General features: G+C 33.8%; 2 protein-coding genes across 2 annotated transcripts; one reads left to right on the top strand and one right to left on the bottom strand.

Annotated features, from left to right (window-relative positions):
• Nucleotides 1-8,917: 8,917 nt before the first annotated feature.
• LOC122593586 lies at nt 8,918-10,372 on the bottom strand. The gene has a single exon (XM_043766019.1). It carries the CDS (start codon nt 10,370-10,372, stop codon nt 8,918-8,920), a length of 1,455 nt encoding a protein of 484 aa, XP_043621954.1.
• Nucleotides 10,373-13,003: 2,631 nt separating this feature from the next.
• On the top strand, nt 13,004-16,053 carry LOC122581007. The gene is made up of 5 exons (XM_043753152.1): nt 13,004-13,414; nt 14,167-14,228; nt 14,350-14,440; nt 15,028-15,124; nt 15,218-16,053. The coding sequence occupies exons 1-5, from the start codon at nt 13,200-13,202 to the stop codon at nt 15,839-15,841; spliced, it is 1,089 nt and encodes a 362-aa protein (XP_043609087.1). The 5' UTR covers nt 13,004-13,199; the 3' UTR covers nt 15,842-16,053.
• Nucleotides 16,054-21,816: the final 5,763 nt, after the last annotated feature.

The following is a 21,816-nucleotide window of genomic DNA, read 5'->3' as shown; positions in this document are numbered from 1 at the left end:
TATATTTGTGTTGAACCTACAACAGTCAAATTAAAAACCATTTTGCCATGGATATAAAAAATAGATAATTGTTTAGGAGCAATATCACAAACGCGTTGAAACATCGAATACATATATCCAATAAAACCAAAACGAGAAGAAAATTCAAATGAAAAATATTAATATATTTGTTGAAAAGGCAATACCACAAACGCTTTTGCAATATCGAACATATACGTTTAGTTTTTGTGCAAGAAAACAAAAAATAAAAAATGAAGCAAAAGCAAAGGGCTGAATAAAAGTTTCCAATATATTAGTCAAGGACATAAAAAGAAAAAAGAGTTATGAAAAAAACAAACAAAAACGAAAGAAAAAAGACATAAACGGGATCCCATATGGCAAAAACAAAAAAAACTCTGCAAAAAACCAAGAAAAACCGAAAAGAAAAATCTTAAATGGTGTCCGATATAGCAAAATCCGAATAATAACACCGAGGTATAGCTGAGCGAATAATATTGTGCCATTTGGCTGTGTCACTGTTCATAAGCCACCACCTTTAATGATATGATAATATATGTTGTAGTTATGTGTTGAGATGTTATGACAATATTTATTAGATTTTATAAATTTAGTATTATTTTTATGTATTTATTAATTTTTAAAGGTAATTAGTGACCTTATAATGATGTAATTTATAATGATTTTTCCTTAAAATGAGAAAACAGTGAAAAAACCTAAAAACATCATTTCGATGCATTAAAAGTCCATAAGATTAACATAGTGTATAACTAATTATCAATATTTAAGTGTTTAACAATACATTGATCCGTTAAAATTGAAAAATATCATGTTTTTGTTTTGTGCATCCATTTTAATGAATATGTATCCAAGATGGATGCACAAAACAAAAACATGATTTTCTCGATTTTGACAGATCAATGTGTTTTTAAACACTTAATTTATACAGTAATAATTAGTTGTACACGTATTATATTAGTTTTATGGACTTCTAGTGCATCAAAATGAAGTTTTTAAATGTTCTCACCGTATTATCATTATAAGTGTGTTCTCGTTTGATTGACCCCCATATAAGTATGGAAGTAAAAGCCTTATTTTTTTATTGTCATTATTATTATATATTATGATGTGATGATGAGATAATAATTATACAAAAATGATAAATCCTCCTAAAATTTTAAGAAGCTGACATGTGGAATTAACTAATTCTCTTTCTTAATTCTGTCCCCTGATTTTTCACATGTCATCATCTTATCGGTAGAAGAATTATTAGACTATTTAAAGGATTAATCATTTTCCATGTTGATATTATGAAGTTACGAGCAAGCTCTTCATGTTTTGATTTTTTTTTAAAAAAAATAAAACAACCTTGTTTTTCTCACGACGGCGATCTGTGTATGGTAGCGGCCCATGATGTTCACGGATTTAATGGAGTCACATATTATATGTTCCTAATTCAAGTGTAAGCATGGTATTGTTAACTTGCTTTTATTTCTATGCAGGTGTGTTTAGTATCTAATTTTAATTTGTTTAAAGCACAAGTTGAACTGTTTAATTATAGAAAAATCAAAACTACGTTTTAAAATTGGACCTTCAGTTCATGTTATAACTAAATTATTTATTTCATTTTCGATTCAATCTTGGGTACATGACATCAAGTTCGGTTATACTCAAAAACTAAATTACTTAAGACACAAATTACATGGTTATGTATTTTTGTCAACTCAACTACTTTGAGGTTGCTTAATTTGATCTCATTCTTTTGAAATCACCTTTTATGAGTTACTTTAACCTGTTTTTTAAAATACTCCTTGATGATAACCTTATAACCTTTGATGTGATTGATACTCTGGAGCCAAGTGTGAGAAACTGGAAATTTAACACAAGCCACAAAAGCCAGTTTCACATTAAATATAGTCGTACAAAATAAACATTCCATGATATAAGCAAACAAATGAATTGTTAAATGACATATTATACAATGACCTTTTCGTTTGCCAACATATTTTCCTCGATCTTAAACTTCTTTACTTTCATAGGCTCACAAATGTACTCATTGTCCATATGGACAAATCTATAAATGGTATTTTAACCAGCCTAACTTTTTCTCATGTTTAGATTGCAATTTGCAAGTCAAACATGATTACGAGGTCTTAGTTCTAAATTTCTTACAACATGATTGATATGTCACTTAACAATATATGCATGATGTCTTCTACATGACATCATTGTTAACATGTGATTCCTATATGAAATTATAAGTTTTTGTTATCAATCAAATGAAAGTTTTTCGTCTAATAGTCGTTATCATCCACCAACTTTTTTTTATTCGTCTTCGTGGCAATTCAATTCCTTGATTACATAAATACAAATATCACTATATATTTTGGTTAGAAGCGTCGACTCGAAATTGAAATTAGTCTATATTTCCTTATAAAGAAAAAAACCCTTTTTTATTTTAGGTAATTCTACCTTTGAATTACCAGAATTACTCTTAACTTTTTATGTTTAGCCCTTAATGAATTAATTTACACTCTAAACCTTTATTTTATTAATTAACACTTTAAGTCCTTATCTTCTAAAAATTTTCACTATCACAATTACATTAACCTACACCACTTGACACCGTCATCACTACAAATAGTACCATCACGGACACCATTAGACCATCTTCCCCACCACTGTTGTCGCATTGCGCGGATACCATGCTCGTTCATAATAACTATTAACGTCAAATATTGATAGTTATTGCATTCGATTATCGGGGCAACTTAGTGAATCAGATGGGTTGAATATATACCATATTTATGGGTAGTCAAATTAATGCTAAAATTAGTATTAATGATATATAAACTGCACAAATTATGTTAAATAAACAGGAAGAGAATTAAGTTTGAAAAGATCTAGACCCTTGAATATAAATTAAGAGTCAAAATTTAAAGATAAACTTTAAATCTTGACCCTTGATTTTAATCAAAGGTCAAAATCTTCCCAACTTTAAGTTGAGAGAACTTTAAAGAATTCTTTCCCAAACAAACATCCTTTGTATCTCATTAAAATGTTTCAGGCAAAGTAACCGAAGCAGGCGAAGCTGAAAATTGTTTATATTTTTTTCTAACCACATATTTACTATATTTTTATTTTTAAGTTGATACTTGTGCATTTTAATGAATTTTTGCCTTTTTGGAGTTTTTTTTTTCTTCCAAAAACACTATATATCCAACATCCGAGTAAACTCTTTTCTAATATAAGGTCTTTTAAGATCAAAATATTCAAACCTAATAAAATTTTTATGTATATTTGTTACATATATACACGCCAACCTACCAACTTTAGCTTACAATGCATAACAAAATGTATAATTTCATTTCATACATAATATATAAGTCGGGCCTGTTCAATATGTATTTGGTGTTCCTAATCGCTTGCAAGGAAATAAGTAGTTATTGACAGACTTTATTTACATTAAAAATAACGAAAAGACTAATCCATCTATCTATATAGATAAATAAGTAAGTTGACGAGGAACGTGGCAAGATGTGAACAGTTGAATTAACAAAAAAGAAGATGGCGATAGTGTGATACGCGTCATCAAATAAGACTTTTATGAGAGTCTCATGGCTGCTTCTTCTAGTAATGTTTTTGTGGTCGGCTGCTTTGTAGCTAGCACCTGTCCTGGCTGGTGCATAAAATATATAAATGAAAAATCTTTTGGGCCAAAACATTTTTAATATCTTCTTTTTAATTTAGTTACCAACTTTGTATATAAAAGTATAAGATCAATAAAGTAATATGGTAAATCTAACATGCAAAGTTGAAGTAAAAGTGCTAACCATTGCCATCTAAGCACTTTTTTTTTAATAATCTTTTCGTGACGGCAACACATTTTATAATCATTATTATGCATTCTTATTTCTTTGGTAACTTGACTTACCTGAGCGAGATCAAACATGGTTGACTACTTGATTTGTCATGCACTAGTTAAAGCATTAATATTCATCCATTACAAATCTCTCTGTTTATATTTGTTAAATGGGGTTTGTTTAATACAGCCCCTAGGGCTGTGTTTAAGGTGCATAAATTGTTTGTACATTTACCATGAAAATCAGAGGGCGGACTTTTAATATGAAAGGTACAAGTTTTTTTATGCACGTTAAATACAGCCCTAAGGGTTGTATTTAGCATTTCCCTTGTTAAATTAGGCAAATAATGCACGATAATGCTAATAGCATCATTATACTTAATTGCAACTTAAGGTGCTAATTACATTTGCGCAAACAATCGATCGAAAGTTATTATTCCAAATTTTTTGGTGGGTGGGCCCTTTGACTCTTTACGAAATAGAGGCGGAGCCATGATTTAACATTGAATGGAGCTTAACCGTATTGTTTTTCGGATCGTTGTATACAATATAATGTAATAGACATAACCATTTAATAAAATGTTAATAAAATAGATTTTGATGACGTTGGGTCCAACGTAAATGTTTTATTTGCACTCTCATGACTAGAAATAAGATATTTATAGGTTAAGGGTGGCTCGGTTCAAAAATACCTTTATACTGGTCGGCTAGGAGCTAGCCTTGCAATGGAAAACATAGACAGTTGGTGGGGCTAAGCACCTACCAGTCCCACTACTGGCTTCGCCACTGTTACGAAGGTGTGTTAATCTATTCGAAAGTTATTATTCCAATTTTTTTTTCTCAAACAAGCCATTCAACTCCTTGACCTACCTCATCTCATGCCTATTCAGAATTTCCTTCCAAAGTAGTTCGATGGATTTTGTCAAAAACATGGCTAAGAAACATGGTATGTTTTGCTTTTACAATTGCAACTTGATGTATAGTAAGCGACTTACTGTATATCACATGGGTTGGTCCAACAACTAGGATTGCATCGATCATGTCGGCCATTTGAACACATGTTGCCATTCAACAACGGTAGTACACGTTTGCTTCATGCTACATGTATGACTATTAACCATCTACACGTAGTTAATTTAACAAGTTAATCTCATTAAAATACAAATATCAAAATCAATTAAATTGTGTTCTCAAAAATGTAATTTTACACTTTAAAACTCACCACCAAATATATAATTACCACCTACAACTATCATCGTAACCCCACTTTTGACGAAGCCATCTGCCGCCACCTATAATTAGTTGCATATATGCATATCCTGATCGAAACTTAATCCATTATCTTATCATGATTTTCCTATACCCCAGAGGGAAGCCCACTTCTCTTTAGGCCGGTAAAAATTATTCACCACGTGCCTCACACGCGTATAATTCTAGCATATGATTATATATATTGGGATTCCCCACCTCTCTACCCCCAAAGATAATTGTTTTATATATAAAATGATATGATTACGAGTATAGTACGTATTTGAACTCGTAAATTTCCATGAAACGTTTTTATTTTCTGTTTCGCTAAAGATTGCAATTCACAAAACAACATTTACAACATATAATATCTATTCTCTCTCTGTGTGTATATATATAAAAAAAAGTTGAACTGACTAAATACGTATAGTACATTGTGCGTAATATTGTCAATGATAATACAGAGAACAAGATTGTTTGTATGAATATATTGTGAATTGTCTTTCTTGTATGTTACATTCACACGAAGAGCCCCTATTTATACTATCAAATACAAGTTTAAATATAGAAACAATAATGGACAATTGGCTGGCTTTCCTTGATCTTTGCTGTGTAATTGATGGTGATTATTCTTGTAAATGGGGAAATGATGTAAATAGCTGATCCCGCAATCCTTTCCATTCTAACACTCCCCCTCAAGTTGAAGAGTGGGATTGCCGAAATTCAACTTGCTCAGAAACTCCTGAAGTGTTTTCGTACTCACGGCTTTGGTTAGAATATCTGCTAACTGATCTTGAGATTTGACGAATGGTAGCTCAATAATGCCAGCTTCAAGTTTTTCCTTGATAAAGTGTCTGTCGATTTCTACATGTTTGGTTCTATCATGTTGGACGGGATTCTCAGAAATCTGAATTGCAGCTTCATTATCACACATGACTCGAACACTCCTTTTTGGAGGAAACCCGACTTCTGTCAAGAGTTTTCTTATCCATAAAATTTCTGCAACTCCTTTGGCTATTCCTCTAAATTCAGCTTCAGCACTTGATAGAGCAACTACTTTTTGTTTCTTACTTCGCCATGTGACAAGGTTCCCTCCTACGAGGGAAAAATATCCAGAGGTCGACCGTCGGTTTCCTTTGTCTCCAGCCCAATCTGCATCTGTGTATACTTGAACGTTCAAATGACCATTCGGCTTAAACAACACCCCGTGGCCAGGTGTTCCTTTTAGATATCTAATGATTCTAAATACTGCATCCATGTGAGCTTCTTGAGGTTGGTGCATGAATTGACTTACTATTCCAACGGCATATGCAATATCTGGACGAGTGTGCGAGAGATATATCAATTTTCCCACAATTCGTTGATACCTTTCTCTATCAGCCGTTTTTGCTTCTGCTTCCATATACAACTTCTGGTTGACAATCATTGGAGTTTCAGTTGGTTTGCAATCAATCATCCCTGTTTCAGCAAGTAGATCTAGAATGTATTTCTTCTGACAGATGAAGATGCCGTGTTGTGATCTCAGAACTTCAATACCAAGAAAATACTTAAGTCTTCCCAGATCTTTCATTTCAAATTCTGTGAACAACCCTTCTTTTAGCCGTTTTATTTCTTGTTCATCATCTCCTGTGATAATCATATCGTCAACATAAATTATGAGACACGTCACATGTTCTCCATTACGCTTTAAAAACAGAGTATGATCTGAGTTGCTTTGTTTGAATCCATACTTCTTCATTGCTAAGGTAAACCGACCAAACCAGGCTCTGGGAGATTGCTTCAAACCATATAAAGACTTTTTCAATCGACAAACTTCTTTTATTCTGAAATTATTCGAAAAACCTGGAGGAGCTTCCATGTACACTTCTTCTTTTAAGTCTCCATGGAGAAAGGCATTCTTTACATCAAATTGGTGAAGAGGCCACCCTTTATTTGTAGCAATTGAGAACAGTACTCTTATCGTGTCCATTTTTGCAACCGGAGAGAAAGTCTCAGAGTAATCTATTCCATATGTCTGTGTGTAGCCTTTTGCAACCAATCGAGCTTTATACCTCTCAACTGTTCCATCTGCTTTGTATTTTACTGTAAAGACCCAGCGACATCCTACAGTTTTCTTTCCATCTGGTAGAACACACTTCTCCCATGTGTTATTTCTAACTAATGCCTCCATTTCTACGTCCATGGCGTCTCTCCAATTCTTGGATTTAAGAGCATCTTCCACTTTTGCTGGGATCTGTTCTGAATATAGGCTGGTACTGAACATTTTTGCTTCTTTCGATAAATTTCCATTTGCTACGTTAGCCATCGGATATTTAGAACCTCTGGAGAATCTTTCTGGGGAGTATCTCTTTGCTGGGACTCCTCTGTTTACTCTTGGTGGAAGAGTGTATTTGTTGACTTCCTCTACAGGTTCTTCTTGAGATTCCTCTTGGGGTTCCACTTCTTCTTGAGACTCTTCTTGTTCTGGTTCCACATTGTCAAGAAAGTCATTATCTGGAGAATTGATAGGTTGAGAATTACTTACCTCGGATACCGGATCGGGGAATATATCTTGGGTGGCACTGGAGCTTGGTGATGCAGTACTGTGAACCTGACAGTCTCCTCCACACGTCAACCAATTCAGTGAGTCACATGATTCCTCCCCCTGACCACTGCTTTGGGTAGAGTAAAAGTATTTCGTTTCAAGAAAGTCGCAGTTCATTGTGGTGAACATACGACGTGTCTGTGGATTATAACACCTGTAACCCTTTTTGTTGACCCCGTATCCCACAAATACGCATTTCTCCGCACATGGATCAAGCTTATCCCGGTATGTCTTAGGTATGTGAACAAAGGCAGTACATCCAAAGACTTTAGGTTTCAAAGTGAGAGTTGGTGGAATTTCAGTGAATTCTTCAAGAGTTTTAAGAGGAGTTTTTAGGTTGAGAATCTTGGTCGGGAGACGATTTAGAAGGTAGGTAGAAGTAGATAGGGCTTCTGGCCAAAACATTTTTGGAACATTTGATTCAATTATGAGTGCCCTAGTCATTTCTAGAAGAATGCGGTTTTTCCTTTCCGCGACTCCGTTTTGTTCAGGGGTATGTGGACAGGTGGTTTGATGAATAATCCCCTTTGATTGAAAGAAAGATTTCATTTGTGAGTTCACATATTCTCCACCATTGTCTGACCGGAGAATCTGAATAGGTTTTTTAAATTGAGTTTGAACCATTGTATAGAATAAAGTGAACTTATCAAAAACCTCATTCTTATTTTTCAAAAAATAAATCCACATCATCCTTGTACAATCATCAACAAAAATTACATAAAAACGGAAATGTTGTCCACCAATAACCGGAGCAGGACCCCAAACATCAGAATGAATTAATGAAAAAGGTGTGTCAACACGAGTGTTATTAGGTTTGAAGGACTGTCTGTGGCTTTTGGCTAAAATACAAGTCTCACAAGAAATAGACTTATTCAAAGAAAATAGTTCAGGAAATAAAGTATGTAAATAACCAGCAGATGGGTGTCCCAACCTCCTATGCCAAAGCCAAGCTTCTCTTTCTTTCGTTCCATGAGCTAACATCACAGTACCGCTTTGAGTCACCTCATCAACATAATATAAACCATCTTTCTCAGTGCCACGCCCAATGATCCGTCCCGTCCGGATATCCTGTAAGAGACAAAAGGAAGGATGCATGAGAACCGAGCAATTTAGTTCTTTCGTCACATGACTGATAGACAACAGCTTGTGTGACAAAGATGGAACATATAAGCAATTACGAAGTTTAATATCCGGATTAATTTTGATTGTTCCTCCATTCTCCACATTCATTTTCCACCATTTGCAGCTTCGATGTGAGATTTCTTGGGTATAGATGAGTTGATAAAGTCAGAAATTTCGTAAGTCATGGTGTCCGTTGCCCCACAATCGAATATCCAGCGGTCATTTGGTCTTTTAAAAGGATGTTGGGCCATATTATTATTGGGATTTCGGTTCTGGGCCATCAAGCCCATTCCATTCGGCCCAGATTTACAACAGGGTGTTGGGACTTTTAATCTATTTCTTTTACCTTTATCAACATTATCTATATTTATATATGGAAATAGATTAGACAGAGAAAGACACAGATGAGATTTGTGAGAAAGATTCTCACTTTCTCTCTCTGTGTTACCTGCCACCGAGAACCCCTCATCTTCTTCACACTTTCCGGCCGCCGCTAGCACCGCCACTCCCCCGAACCCTTTTTCGGCCTCATCTTTGTTGCTGGTGCTGGCTTGGGCGGTAGGGAAGTCCTTTTTCGAGCCCTTTTCTGATTTAGGGTTTTTCGAACTCTTTTTGTGGCCGTCGGTCCACCACTCCGGGTAACCGATGAGTTGGAAACATCCTTGCTTTGTGTGGCCGGTCATCTTGCATTCTTCACATTTAAGATGTGATTTATCTTCTTTAACAAATGGCTTCTTCCCTTCATTCCGGCGATAGCTCTTTGTGGCTAATCGGATGCCCTCTGTCTGATCGGCAACGAGTCCGGTTGCGATGCCCTGGTTTTCGGTGTAACTCGTTCCTAAAATGCTTTGATGAGCAGCTTCCTTACGAACAGTGGCGTAGGCAGTTTCTGCCGATGGCAGGGTGTCGAGACGGAGGATTTCTCTTTTAATCGGATCGAATTTTCGATCTAATCCATGGAGAAATTGGAACAGCTTTTGTTCAGATCGGACCCTTGAATACGTTTTTATATCTTCGGCGCATGTCATGGGATTCGGATCGATTCTATCGATTTCACCCCATACACCTTGTAGGGCTATCCAGAACTCTTCGAGAGTTTTTTCACTTTGTTTTAATTCATTTGCCTTAACATGTAGATTAAAAATCTGCAGCTTGTCTTTCCCGCTACTGTAAGTGGTTGTCAAAGCATCCCATAAAGATTTAGCTGTGGGATATTCTGTCAGATTACCGGCAATCACCGGTTCTATGTTTTGAATCAACCACGAGAACACGATTAGATCTTCCTGTTCCCATGTTTCGTATGCTTCATTTGTGGATTCTGGTGGTTCTTTTGATAAATGAGATAGCAAAGTTTTTGACTTACCGCCTATTGCGACTCGCATCATACGAGTCCATAAGGGATAGTTATGGTTGTTAAGTTTGAGGTTAATCTGCAGATTATCTGACAGTTTTGGTGTTTGTGATTGTTGTTGGGTGATGTTTGTTTTTAACAGATTAGCCAATTGAATGGCAAGTTCGGCCCCAGAAGCTCCAGAACCAGAGCCGCCGTCTTCGGACATGGTGGCTGTTGATTCTGTAACCGGTAAGGTGGGATTTTAATGGGTATATGATGAGATCGAACGATGCTCTGATACCATATTGTCAATGATAATACAGAGAACAAGATTGTTTGTATGAATATATTGTGAATTGTCTTTCTTGTATGTTACATTCACACGAAGAGCCCCTATTTATACTATCAAATACAAGTTTAAATATAGAAACAATAATGGACAATTGGCTGGCTTTCCTTGATCTTTGTTGTGTAATTGATGGTGATTATTCTTGTAAATGGGGAAATGATGTAAATAGCTGATCCCGCAATCCTTTCCATTCTAACACGTAAGTGTAACAAAGTCGTTGGTTTTGTTAATGTCGCAACTTTAATTGGGTGATGATTTTTGAACCGATAATATTGTTGATCTTCTAGAACTAGCTAGTTCATAAAGGTGGAAAGAAGATGAAAAAGGAAAATCAAGTTTCTCAACTTAATTTACGATATATGTACATTAGCATTTTGGGGGTTTCCTCGATCTCAAATATAAATGCTTCTGAAATCTAAAAAGCATGCCAAACAGTTGTGAACCCTTAACCCTGTAAGAAAAAAAAAAACAAAAATACAAAAATGGAAAACTCCCTACCGATTGGGCTACACCCCAATGGCAAATAGTAATAACTAAGTAGGTTTTTAATTACAATAGAATTAATTATGTGAGATGACCAAAATTAAAATGAACGTACATAACTTTAACTTCATTCATCTGTCTTATTATGACTGGTACCATTATTTATCCGTGCCTCTTATTTTGTATGTGACTAATTAAGGAACACAAATGTGCGAATTGATGAGATACGACGGCCATACAGTCATACACATGATATGAATGCATGAACGCTTTCCAGTCTAAACAACACTAGCTCCAGTTAAGTCTAGCACAATATCATAATACAATTATGTCTTATGGTAAGTACTCGAACCATCTTAAAGGGTCTAATGAAAGAAGTCCTAAAAGTTTTAAAAACACCCCAGTTTGAACTCTATTTGGTAAAGATTTTAAGATGGCTAATTAAATTTTAAAAAAAATTCAAAAATTGTTCACATATGTACATCGTAATTTATTATTACCATCAAAATTTAAAATTTTGCTTCAAAATGAACGTGAACTCTCAAGATATGTTTATATATGGTCGTCAAAGTTTAAAATTTTCTTATGTACCTATGGGTAAATTTAGGCCGCTAAAAAATGTGTATTTTTCATTGAGGAGTATACCGCTATTGCACTACTCTATGTAGCACCAAAACGGGTACAACAAATGGGTACGGGAACGATACGGGAACGGGGAACGACAAAACTGAAAAATTAATGATACGGGTACGGTTTTAAAAATATATACAAATATAAATTATATTAATTTTTTATAGATAAATACTTGAGACTTGAACGATTATGTATAATTGTATAATACATGCTTGATCAGTGATCATTCATTGAATGTTTAGTGTTTAATAATTGGTTTTGGAATAGAAAAAATTTAATGTTGATCAAATTGTATATAATATAACTTGTCTGGGTTTGGGGAATAGAAAAAGTCCATTAAAACCTTGATATTAATTAGAAACCGTATGGGAACTTCAAAGAAACGTTTCGATATATGTAGAAAATTCAAAGAAACATAGGCACTACTCCACTAGGCCCACATGCCACCCCAAATAAACAAAGTGCGATAAAAACATAAAGTAAATTGTGAAATGATAAATTTATAATACATTATAAATTATTAGGTTAAATAAAATTATCATTATTGAATTGATAAAAATACATACATTATACAGTTGTATTGAATGGATAAAAAATTATTAGGTTAAATAAAATTATCATTATTATATTTTTTTTGAAAAGTATCATTATTATATACACTAAAACTAAACGTACAAAAATACTTGCCACAAATTCTTTGATGTTTTTCGCAACATTAATCCCTTACATTAAAACTCTTGCAATAATGGTCCATGTCGTTCAAAAATATTACAAAAGCTCTAACAATCATTAACGGCCATTAGTTTTTTTTTTTGGTGTTTGACAGGAGTTGAAAAAACTGATGTGCATCAAGTCCTTTTTCCTAACAAAGAGTTACGTCCTTTTGTCCAACGGTTATTGACAATCGTTAAATGTTATTTGATTGTCTAACGGGATTAACAAAATGTTCGCCAAATCAGGTCCATTTATCTAATGGATGTAGAAATATATAGCATTTGTTTTAACTTAATAATGTCTATCAGCCGTCGAATTTAATTGTTTAAGAGTTATATTTGGCTCGGAGGTTCGACCAACCTCAAAGGTATATGCCGTTTATGAACAATGACATTATATGTTAAAGGTGGACAAGTGAACATAGGTTATTTTAGGTTATTTTGGGAACAAATTATAAATTTTACATGTAACCTCTCTCAGGGCAACGTCCGAATGACAAACCTTGTTGCTATAGAAAGTGTCAAACTTGGCCCAATATAAATCCACATCACATCACAATTAACATTCAACCCGTTGTTCTAATTTAACCTTGGCCCAAATCCAAAATGAACAAACTGGGCCCAATATAATAACATCATATGAGTATATAACGTCCCAATTTAACAAACAAAGTTCCATCGAAACTTAAAAACTAAAATTCCATACTTTTCTGGTCACTGCTATCATCCGATCTTTCTCCATCTCCGTCACTCCCCTCAGCAACAAAAAGAGAACAACAAATCATATTTCACAATTCTTATTTTTTTCATTTGCAAGTCGAGTGTTTTATAAACTTAAAGATTTTTTATTTTTGTAAAAAATCTAGGGTTACGTGATGGCGACGGCTTCACCTGCGATAAGCAATAACAGCGCCGATAACACAAACTCAATCACCGGCGGCGCCACCACCTCCTCCCCCGGTGGAAGATCGATCACCGCTTTAATGAGTCCGATGTCAATTAACAATAATAATAATAACAGTAATTTTAAAACTCTCCGAGGGCAAAATAAACCTAAATGCATCAAGTGTGGCAATGTTGCTCGTTCCAGGTTCCTTTACTTTTTGATTTTATATTCAATTTCTATGTGTTAATTAGAATTTCATTATATATATATATATATATATTGAATTTATATCCAATTTTAAGTATAGTATGTATATATGATTTAAATTTGAATGAATTTATCTATTAGGAATTAGGTAGATGCACTATTGAAACATAATTTTTCTGATGAGAAGTTATTTTCCCGGAATTTAACGCGAGATACTTGCCTTCCTTCGTGTCCGGAAATAACGATAAGTCGATAAATTGGATTTTGGAGACAGTTATTAGGTTAAGACCTCTATGGCTCTATGTTTTATTATATATGACGGTCGGCTTCAAGCATAAAGATATCTTTCCGTTTTAAAGTACTAATATAAGAAAATAAGGTAGATGACGCACGTTACTATAACTTTGGTGAATGCTATATGCTGTTGTTGTGTTATATAGGCTTTATATGGTGTAAATTATACGGTGTGAACGCATTAGAAATGTGTATCAGTTTTATTTACTTTCAAGATTTTGCTATGTAATAAGTTGATTTGAATGAAACGATACGGTTACTAAGACATTTTGAGATTTCGTTACTTATTCTCAGCTATGTTAGATATGAAGTGATTCCCGAGAATGCTTAAATATGTATTTCAGCAGGCCGTTTAACACAACTGCGATCTATTTCCGGCTGCATTTATAGATATGGGGCTCTGTATTTATTCTTCAAATGGTATTCTGATAGTAATTCTGAAACAACTTTTGCAGGTGTCCGTACACTTCATGCAAAAACTGCTGTGCGAAAGCTCAAAATCCATGTTTTATACATGGTATGACAATGAATAGGATTATGATTTTCATGTGGATCATAAGTGCCAAATTCCAATTTTCTGTTTCAGTCATAAACTGGATACACATAGAACTTGCAATTTAATCTGAGTTTTCTTGCAGTGCTGAAGAACAGCACACCAGTAACAGAGAAGTTACCATCCGCAGGCTCATCTGTGACTGAACAGCGCGCGAGTGAGACACCGTTGTCTGGGTAAGTTGTTTGCATCCATTTATCTAGCACTCTCATTATCTTTTTTCTTCTGCTGTTTGTTTCTTATGTGTAAACTGGTATTTGTTTCTAAAACAGTAAAACTTAATAGTAATAAACTAAATTTGTTTGGTTATAGTATTGTAGAGATACAGGTTATTCTTTAAGAATATCAACATATATTGCATTATCCTTTTACGGTCATTAATGACTGGCTGCCTATGTAGAATTATGCTTCTTCACTTCTATGCTTCTGAATCTCTTACCATTGTGCTACTAAATTCTTTATAATAGAGGTGGGTAAATGGGCTAGAGGAGGGGCTCGGTAAATGATCAAAAGGGCTGGTTTGTCTTGACCTTTATTAAATAAGAATTTTGATTTTCAATTAATGTTGAGTGTACAATGTGACTACAAAAGTTATATTTTTTCGAATACTTTCAACAATAATCTAATTTTTGAACAAAATAATGTAGGTGGTCTTATGCGTAAAAAGTGTTATGCTTAAGCATATTAAAACCCATGCATAAGTTGAATGGGTTAAGTGTTTACATCTACTTCAGACTCTAACTTTATTGGAGTTTTTTTGCAGGAATGTGCATAGAGTCACCTCGGTCCGGCAGCTATCCAACCCTTTTGCCCAGTTTAACAATTTGGGATCTCGTATAAAAAAGCCATTGACTACAAAGGTGAGATCTAATTGATTTTTTCATTTTTGTACATTTCAATTGTTTTCATTATGTTTTATAAAGCTCTCATCATTATAAAACTGAAATATACAGGAGGCCTATCAGTTAAATGAATGGAGGTTTTTAAAGTTAAAGGAATACAAGGACAGGAACATAGAAATAGAAAATGAGGCTTTCGATAGATATTTGCAGAATATCAGTCTATTGGAGGAAGTTTTTGCTGTAAGTTCAAAGTTGGGAGAACCCGTGTCAACCGTAGACGTGATTGAACGAAACACTGAAACGATAGTATCAAATTTGAAATTGAAGTTTGCTGCAGACCCAATTAGAATTGAAGACTTCAGAGATAGAATGAGGTTCATAGTTCACAACGGCCTGAGAAAGCTTAAAAGTGAGACATCAACTGGCAATGAAGAACCTATACCCGGTAGTAAATCTAAGAAAGCAAGGTATTCAAGTGTAGTTGAACTCAACAAGAAACTAAGTAATGCTCGAACAGATGAAGATCTGAAATCTTGCCACCTACTGAAAACTCAGATTTTCAATAGACACGAACCAACATCTGGTGAACAAGCTGAAGACTTATTGGATGGCCAGCTCAAACGAAAATCTGGATGTTCGACTTTGAATTGGTTTAGTACCTGTACAGTTGATGAAGAAGCTCTTAGTCATATTGATACACAGTTTTCTTCTATTCAAGAGATCTATCAGCTCTAGTTTTAGCTAAATCTTCTAACGCTTCCATACTCGAGTTTACTATTGAAGTGTTTGGAGTAGATACTTGGATTACGCTGTATTGTATTGAGTAATTATATTTAGTTTTTTATCTGTTAGTAGCCTTGATGTACTTGTTTAGCTGACAGGATAGTTGTAGTTTGTATGAAAAAAAATAGCTATCCTTTTGTATGTCATTCACTCACTTTAAATTATGATTCTTAATGTTTTCGTGAGGAGGATAATGTGACCATAGTGAAATGTCATTAGCAAAAGAACTTTTGATCTGTTCGATGGAAGGTGGCTAACTTTCACAGATTGTTGGTACACGCTTAAAATAGATGAGATGCGGGAAAGATTTGATTTATAGATGTAATAAATAAAATTAATTTAGTTTGACTAAGTTTCTGCTACCTAAACTATTGAAGGTATAACATGGCTAGGATCATTGCTCGTGACTTTCAACTTTCAAGTTTCCAATTAACTTTTATTAAGGTTTCTATTTGACGTAAACTTAACAAGTACAATTCTCTTCTCATGTGTATTTACTATGCCAAGATCGAAGAACACAATTTTGACTTATTACAACATAATAAAGTTTATAAATTACTTTGAACAAAATGGAGGTGAGAGATCCATTATTTGATTTATCCATCATTGCTAGACCGCACCAACTAGGCAGAAATGGGAGTTGCCTAGTCCAGGATAGTATGTTACAACTTTCGTTATCCAAGGCAACAAATCTAGTCAAACAAGGTGAGGATACTACATATTCTGTCCTATAAACTTTATATACTTTTGTATAAAGCTTTAGTAATGTGAACATAAAAATATAGTTTATATTTCAATTTTTTCCAGAGGTGGTGGATGTTGTGATATTTTCTTAATTAATCGGTGATGTTGTGGGGTGCTGTACGAAAAACTGATATAGGTTGAGTAATCACTGAATCACATAGTACGATTGTATCGTTATTAACTTATTTAAAGCTTTGATTATTGAGTTTTAAACTAAAATTGTGAACTTAAAAGTTGCAAGGAAGAAGAGTTAACTCTTCAAAAGAAATCTTTAGCTAACAATACCAATACCAATACCTACAGCGAGTCTGTAATACTCTAGTGACTGCTATTGATTATGCACTATCAATGGTTAATCAATAAGTATACACTTAGTGGTTGGTATGTTTAAGTATAGCCAAACTATATAGGATTTGACTTCCCAAAAATTTCAATTGGATGAGAGTATGAGACACTTAAAGTTTTATTGAATGAAAGGAATTTATTCAATTACCCTTTCCCATAGAATATATTATTATCCATGTACTCGAGTGTCAAAATAGGGTTATACCAAATTATACTGACAAACTTTGTCTAGATATCATAATACAATTTGTTACAAGTGACTCAGTAATAATACATCAACAAAGGTCCTTTTTATATAGGACCACATAAATTGAATAGAAATAGAAAGTGCACAAGACATGTGAGTACATTGAATAGAAAAGATTTGGAGTAGTCGAGAATGGCAAAAGGAGCCACCACAAGTCCACAACATCACTAATCAACCAACACCTTTGAAATGGCCTCTTTCCACCATTATTATTTGCCACTCTATTCAAGGACATTTCACATTACTTCTGTTTTAACTTACATATTCACTGTAGCAATATTTCATACAATTAAATATTTCCTTCATTTGGACTTCCCTTAACGTTTATATCGAAGATGTATTTAAAATTAATGATGTAATGTGTTCAAATTTTGTATGATGCATTATGTATTTAGTACACGTCTAATATTTACATTTGAATGTATAAACATATCATTATATATATGTATGCAGAGGCCGAGAAAAAAAAAAAGGGAAATCCAATAGATTTTTTATAGTACGGCCAACTATTCCACGAGGTTTATATATTATGGCCTTCTCAATTGAGTAAAAAAGTCATATTCCAGTCTCGTACGTGTATAGACGTGCAGTCGTGAAAGATGAAAATGTATATGTATAAAAAGTAGTGTGTTTGGGCTAAAAACAGAATATTGGTTAATAATGTAGTGTTTTAGGTATTGTTGAGCTAATTGTGGAAGAAATTATAATTAGTACAATATATATGCATTAGGTAATCACTACATTACTTTTAGGTAACGTCTATCCCTGTCAATCACCAATTATTCTCCCACTAAAGTTTCTTATGTTTAAAACAATATACCATTTTTATGTTCTTTCACATATATAACTCATAATAATAATGTGAATTATAGAGTTTGACGAATATGTCGCTATTATTTTTTATGTGAGCCAATTAGATACCTCAACATAGAAGGATCTCAATAATCTTTATTATATCACGGTACGTTGTTAAGTTTTGTTATAGCTAATTCCATCGAGTAAATGAGTTCTTGCTATAATATCTGACGAGTGTCGATGTATTTGAAAAACTAACAAGGGCATTAGGAGTGGTAACAAACATTTTATCAACCCTCCCCAATCTAACCAATAATATTTATCCATCTCACTTTACCTTTTCAACCCTCCCAATTCCATAAAATTCTCAACCCTTTCCAAAAAAAAAAAATTTAAAAAATAAAAAACATAACACTTTATTATTAAAACGTAACATATTATAAATAAAAACACAATGCTACATTTAAAAGCAAAAAGATAATAAAATACACTTCTAACATTATTTTTTAAACTAAAACACACAACATACTAAAACATATCAAATTAAATCTTCAATCGGTGGTGGTTGAAAAGTCTGTTCATCGAGGTATGACATATCTAGACCCGATACATGCTCTGTAAGATCATACCTGAGACGATGATGGACGTTTTTATCATGTAACTCCGGTAAAATGCTAGGATCATACACTATCGGTGTCGGTAGGTCCATTATATGAACCGGTGATATTGCCCTCCCGTCGTCCTTTATGATCATGCGATAACGATAACGAAAGAAGCGTTCGCCGAACTTTGGCGGTTCCATGAAGTAATCATGCGTTAGTTTTTCGTGGGCTTTTTCCCGGTGTCATTCAATGTAAGCGCGAGTCTCACTAGAGCTACCCGAGTCTTCTAGCTCTTCCACTGCCGCTAAAGTGTCTTGATAAAATAAAAACGAACTACATGTGGATAAGTCGGGAAGCATAGGCGGGAGGATGCTTTCGTCAGAAGAAGATGAATTAGACAATTTTTTTTTAGAGTGTATGTGAATGTGTGTGTGTGTTTTTTTTTTGAATATGTTGTTGTGATATTTGAAAAAGAAGAAAAGTTGTTTAAATAAAGGTAAAAAAGGAATAATGTTTTTTTATTTAGTTTACAACTAGTTTTAGTCAAATATGGTCCACCCCAACGTTCAAAAAGGCATGCTCCCCCACGGTTTTAATTTTATGGGAGCCAGTTTCACACACCTTCGACCAACCCGTTAAACAAGCCCAGTGGGCGGTGGTACGGGCAGCAGTGTAGCCACCAGCATGAAGACAACCCGCCGCAGCCAGCCGGTCCACTCCGTATGCCCTAATACCATTTTTTCAATCTACTTGTGGTGGGCTCAAAACTTATATGATCACCTAATACTCATTATTCACTTTCCTTTGTACAACTATTGATGTTACCCAAGCACTAAAAAGCTTATAAAAACACTCGGTTTCATCATCCGCCGTGACAAACCCAAGAGCCATGCATAATTCAAAGTTCAATCACTTCAATGTATAAGAAAGTGTAATTAAAGCATCTTGTCATATGACATGGAGTCAGGTCGGAGGTTTAGACTCATATGGTGGGCTTAATGACAGCACCTCTAGTGACTAATGGTGGTGAAAATGAGCAAACAATACTAAAATTAGCAAAGCATAATTTCCTGGACTTAAGTGAATGGAATCATGGATTATCAACGATTGTTTACAAGGAATGATACTACATTTTAGAACTATTGATGTCACTCCTAGTTTTTTAATTATTTATTTTTATTCTATACTTCTAACCATTGGTGTCACCCCTAGTTGAGTGGAACGTTTATTATTGTAAACTCGTTTACATCATGGCGGTCATGGGTTCGTATAAGGAGCCCACTGCATAGGACACACACCATATATGAGGCACATTTCGTCCCAAAAAAAAAAAATTAAAAAAATAAAAGATGAAAATGTAGTTTGTGCTCAAATTTATTTCAAAACTTATCCCAAGACCCAAGGTAAAAAAAAAAAAATACTTTTATATATACTTTCAGTTTTTTCTATTATTAATGAAAATTTTGGTGTTTATAAGTTTGGGTCTTAAAAGTTTACAAGATGGGCTTGGTTATACATAAATTTTTATTCTTCAAATTAATTGTCAAGATCTATAGTTGTGCTAAGATGGCGTTATTAATAGATTGGAGGATTTCAGGTCATTTTTTTTGCGTTGTGTATTTGGATTTTCCTTATAATTTTAGAAGCCGTCGGTATATTGCAAGTTTGTCTTGTATTGGTAGAACTTAGTATGTTCTTTTTCATCGTTTGTTTGTTGGATCGTGTTTTGTACTTTGCTAATTTTTTACTAACATATTTTTAATAAATTTTTAAATGTCATTATAAAATAAATAGGTTTTGGGTAAAATTTCACATAGTCAACCCCTTGTAATAATATCATTTTCCATTAATTTAAGCAAGCCAAACTTTATTTAAATTGTTTAGTTTGATTTCTTCCATTAATTTAATCATTATGCTATAATATTTAATTAGATTAGATGGATGAGAAGATGAATAACTATTTATGTTAAACTGTTAAAGATGTGCTGGGCCTATTTCCTTTATACAAGATACATTTGTAAATATTTTGTTTACATATGAATGTGCTACTCGTATATCTTATTAATCATGCTTTATGGAGAAAAACTAAAAAACTATAATAGAAACAGAGTTGTTATTTATGATTTGGAAATATGTTTGAATCGAGTTTAATTTAAGGTGGTTTTATTCGCTCATTGAAATTGGTACCCAAAAAGTCTTGGAAGATGGCTAAAGAGATTCAACAATCAAACAAATGGGACGAATATATAATTGAAAATATATGTCCGATTGATATTTGGAAATTGACGTATACCATGCGCCAAGCATTCGAGTTGATGGAGGCCTGGTTTTGGTGGTGTTAAATCTGTCAATTGTGTGTCTTATATAAATTAGATAAATCATTTCAATCCAAATTCTGTCAAACAGTTTGTTGGAGGCAATGTTAAGAATAATGTTTTTATTTTAACGGTCAATAAATTAAACAACTATATTTTCGGTTAATCTAATGGAGAAAGGTGGTTACCGCAAAAGCAAACAATGTTGGATAGCCTAAGTCCATCATGTAGCTCCATCTCAAAAACTTCAAGAGGTCTCAATTAAGGTTATAGCTTTCACCTCATGAGTAAAACCTGAATGTCTCACTATTTTTCTATGAGTCATTCATCGGAGATAATGCTTCTTAGCTTGTCAAGTTGGAAATTGATAGATAAATATAAAGAGAAAAAAAAAAGAATTGAGAATTTTGTGATAATATTATAAGAAATATCGTGTTACAATAAATGGTAACTGCTCCTTAGGGGGAGAGAGAGAGTGTGTAGGGAGATAAGGGGAGATGACGAGATAGAGAGGTCGTCTGCCGCCACTGCAGGGAGATAGTAACAAAGTGTGCGGACAATTACTTTTAAGAGTATGATAAGCTAAATAAATCAGGCTTATTCAGACCTACAACAGATTAATAGTCATGGATGTATTTGAAGGGTTTTCTGCATAAAAATTAAAATAAAATTTAGAATACGGAAAATTAGTTTAGTAAATAAAAACTTGAAACCTTCGATTTGGAATTTATTATACAAAGTTTGGTGTTATTTTATGTATATTACCCGATCATTATACAAACATATCTCTTATTTCTCTTTGACAAATATCTCATATATTTAATTAACAAGCAAACCGTAATTGAATGAATGTATTTAAACACTACTCACGGCAGAATA

Source organism: Erigeron canadensis, chromosome 1 (genome assembly GCF_010389155.1).
Source record: "Erigeron canadensis isolate Cc75 chromosome 1, C_canadensis_v1, whole genome shotgun sequence".
In the NCBI taxonomy this organism is placed as follows: domain Eukaryota; kingdom Viridiplantae; phylum Streptophyta; class Magnoliopsida; order Asterales; family Asteraceae; genus Erigeron; species Erigeron canadensis.
This window is presented reverse-complemented; position numbering and strand designations above follow the sequence as displayed.

Coding starts and splice junctions, on each gene's coding strand:
- LOC122593586 (XM_043766019.1), bottom strand. CDS start 10,372: ATGTCCGAAGACGGCGGCTCTGGTTCTGGAGCTTCTGGGGCCGAACTT.
- LOC122581007 (XM_043753152.1), top strand. CDS start 13,200: ATGGCGACGGCTTCACCTGCGATAAGCAATAACAGCGCCGATAACACA. Junction 13,415..14,166: donor GGCAATGTTGCTCGTTCCAG/GTTCCTTTACTT, acceptor CAACTTTTGCAG/GTGTCCGTACACTTCATGCA. Junction 14,441..15,027: donor AGTGAGACACCGTTGTCTGG/GTAAGTTGTTTG, acceptor GTTTTTTTGCAG/GAATGTGCATAGAGTCACCT.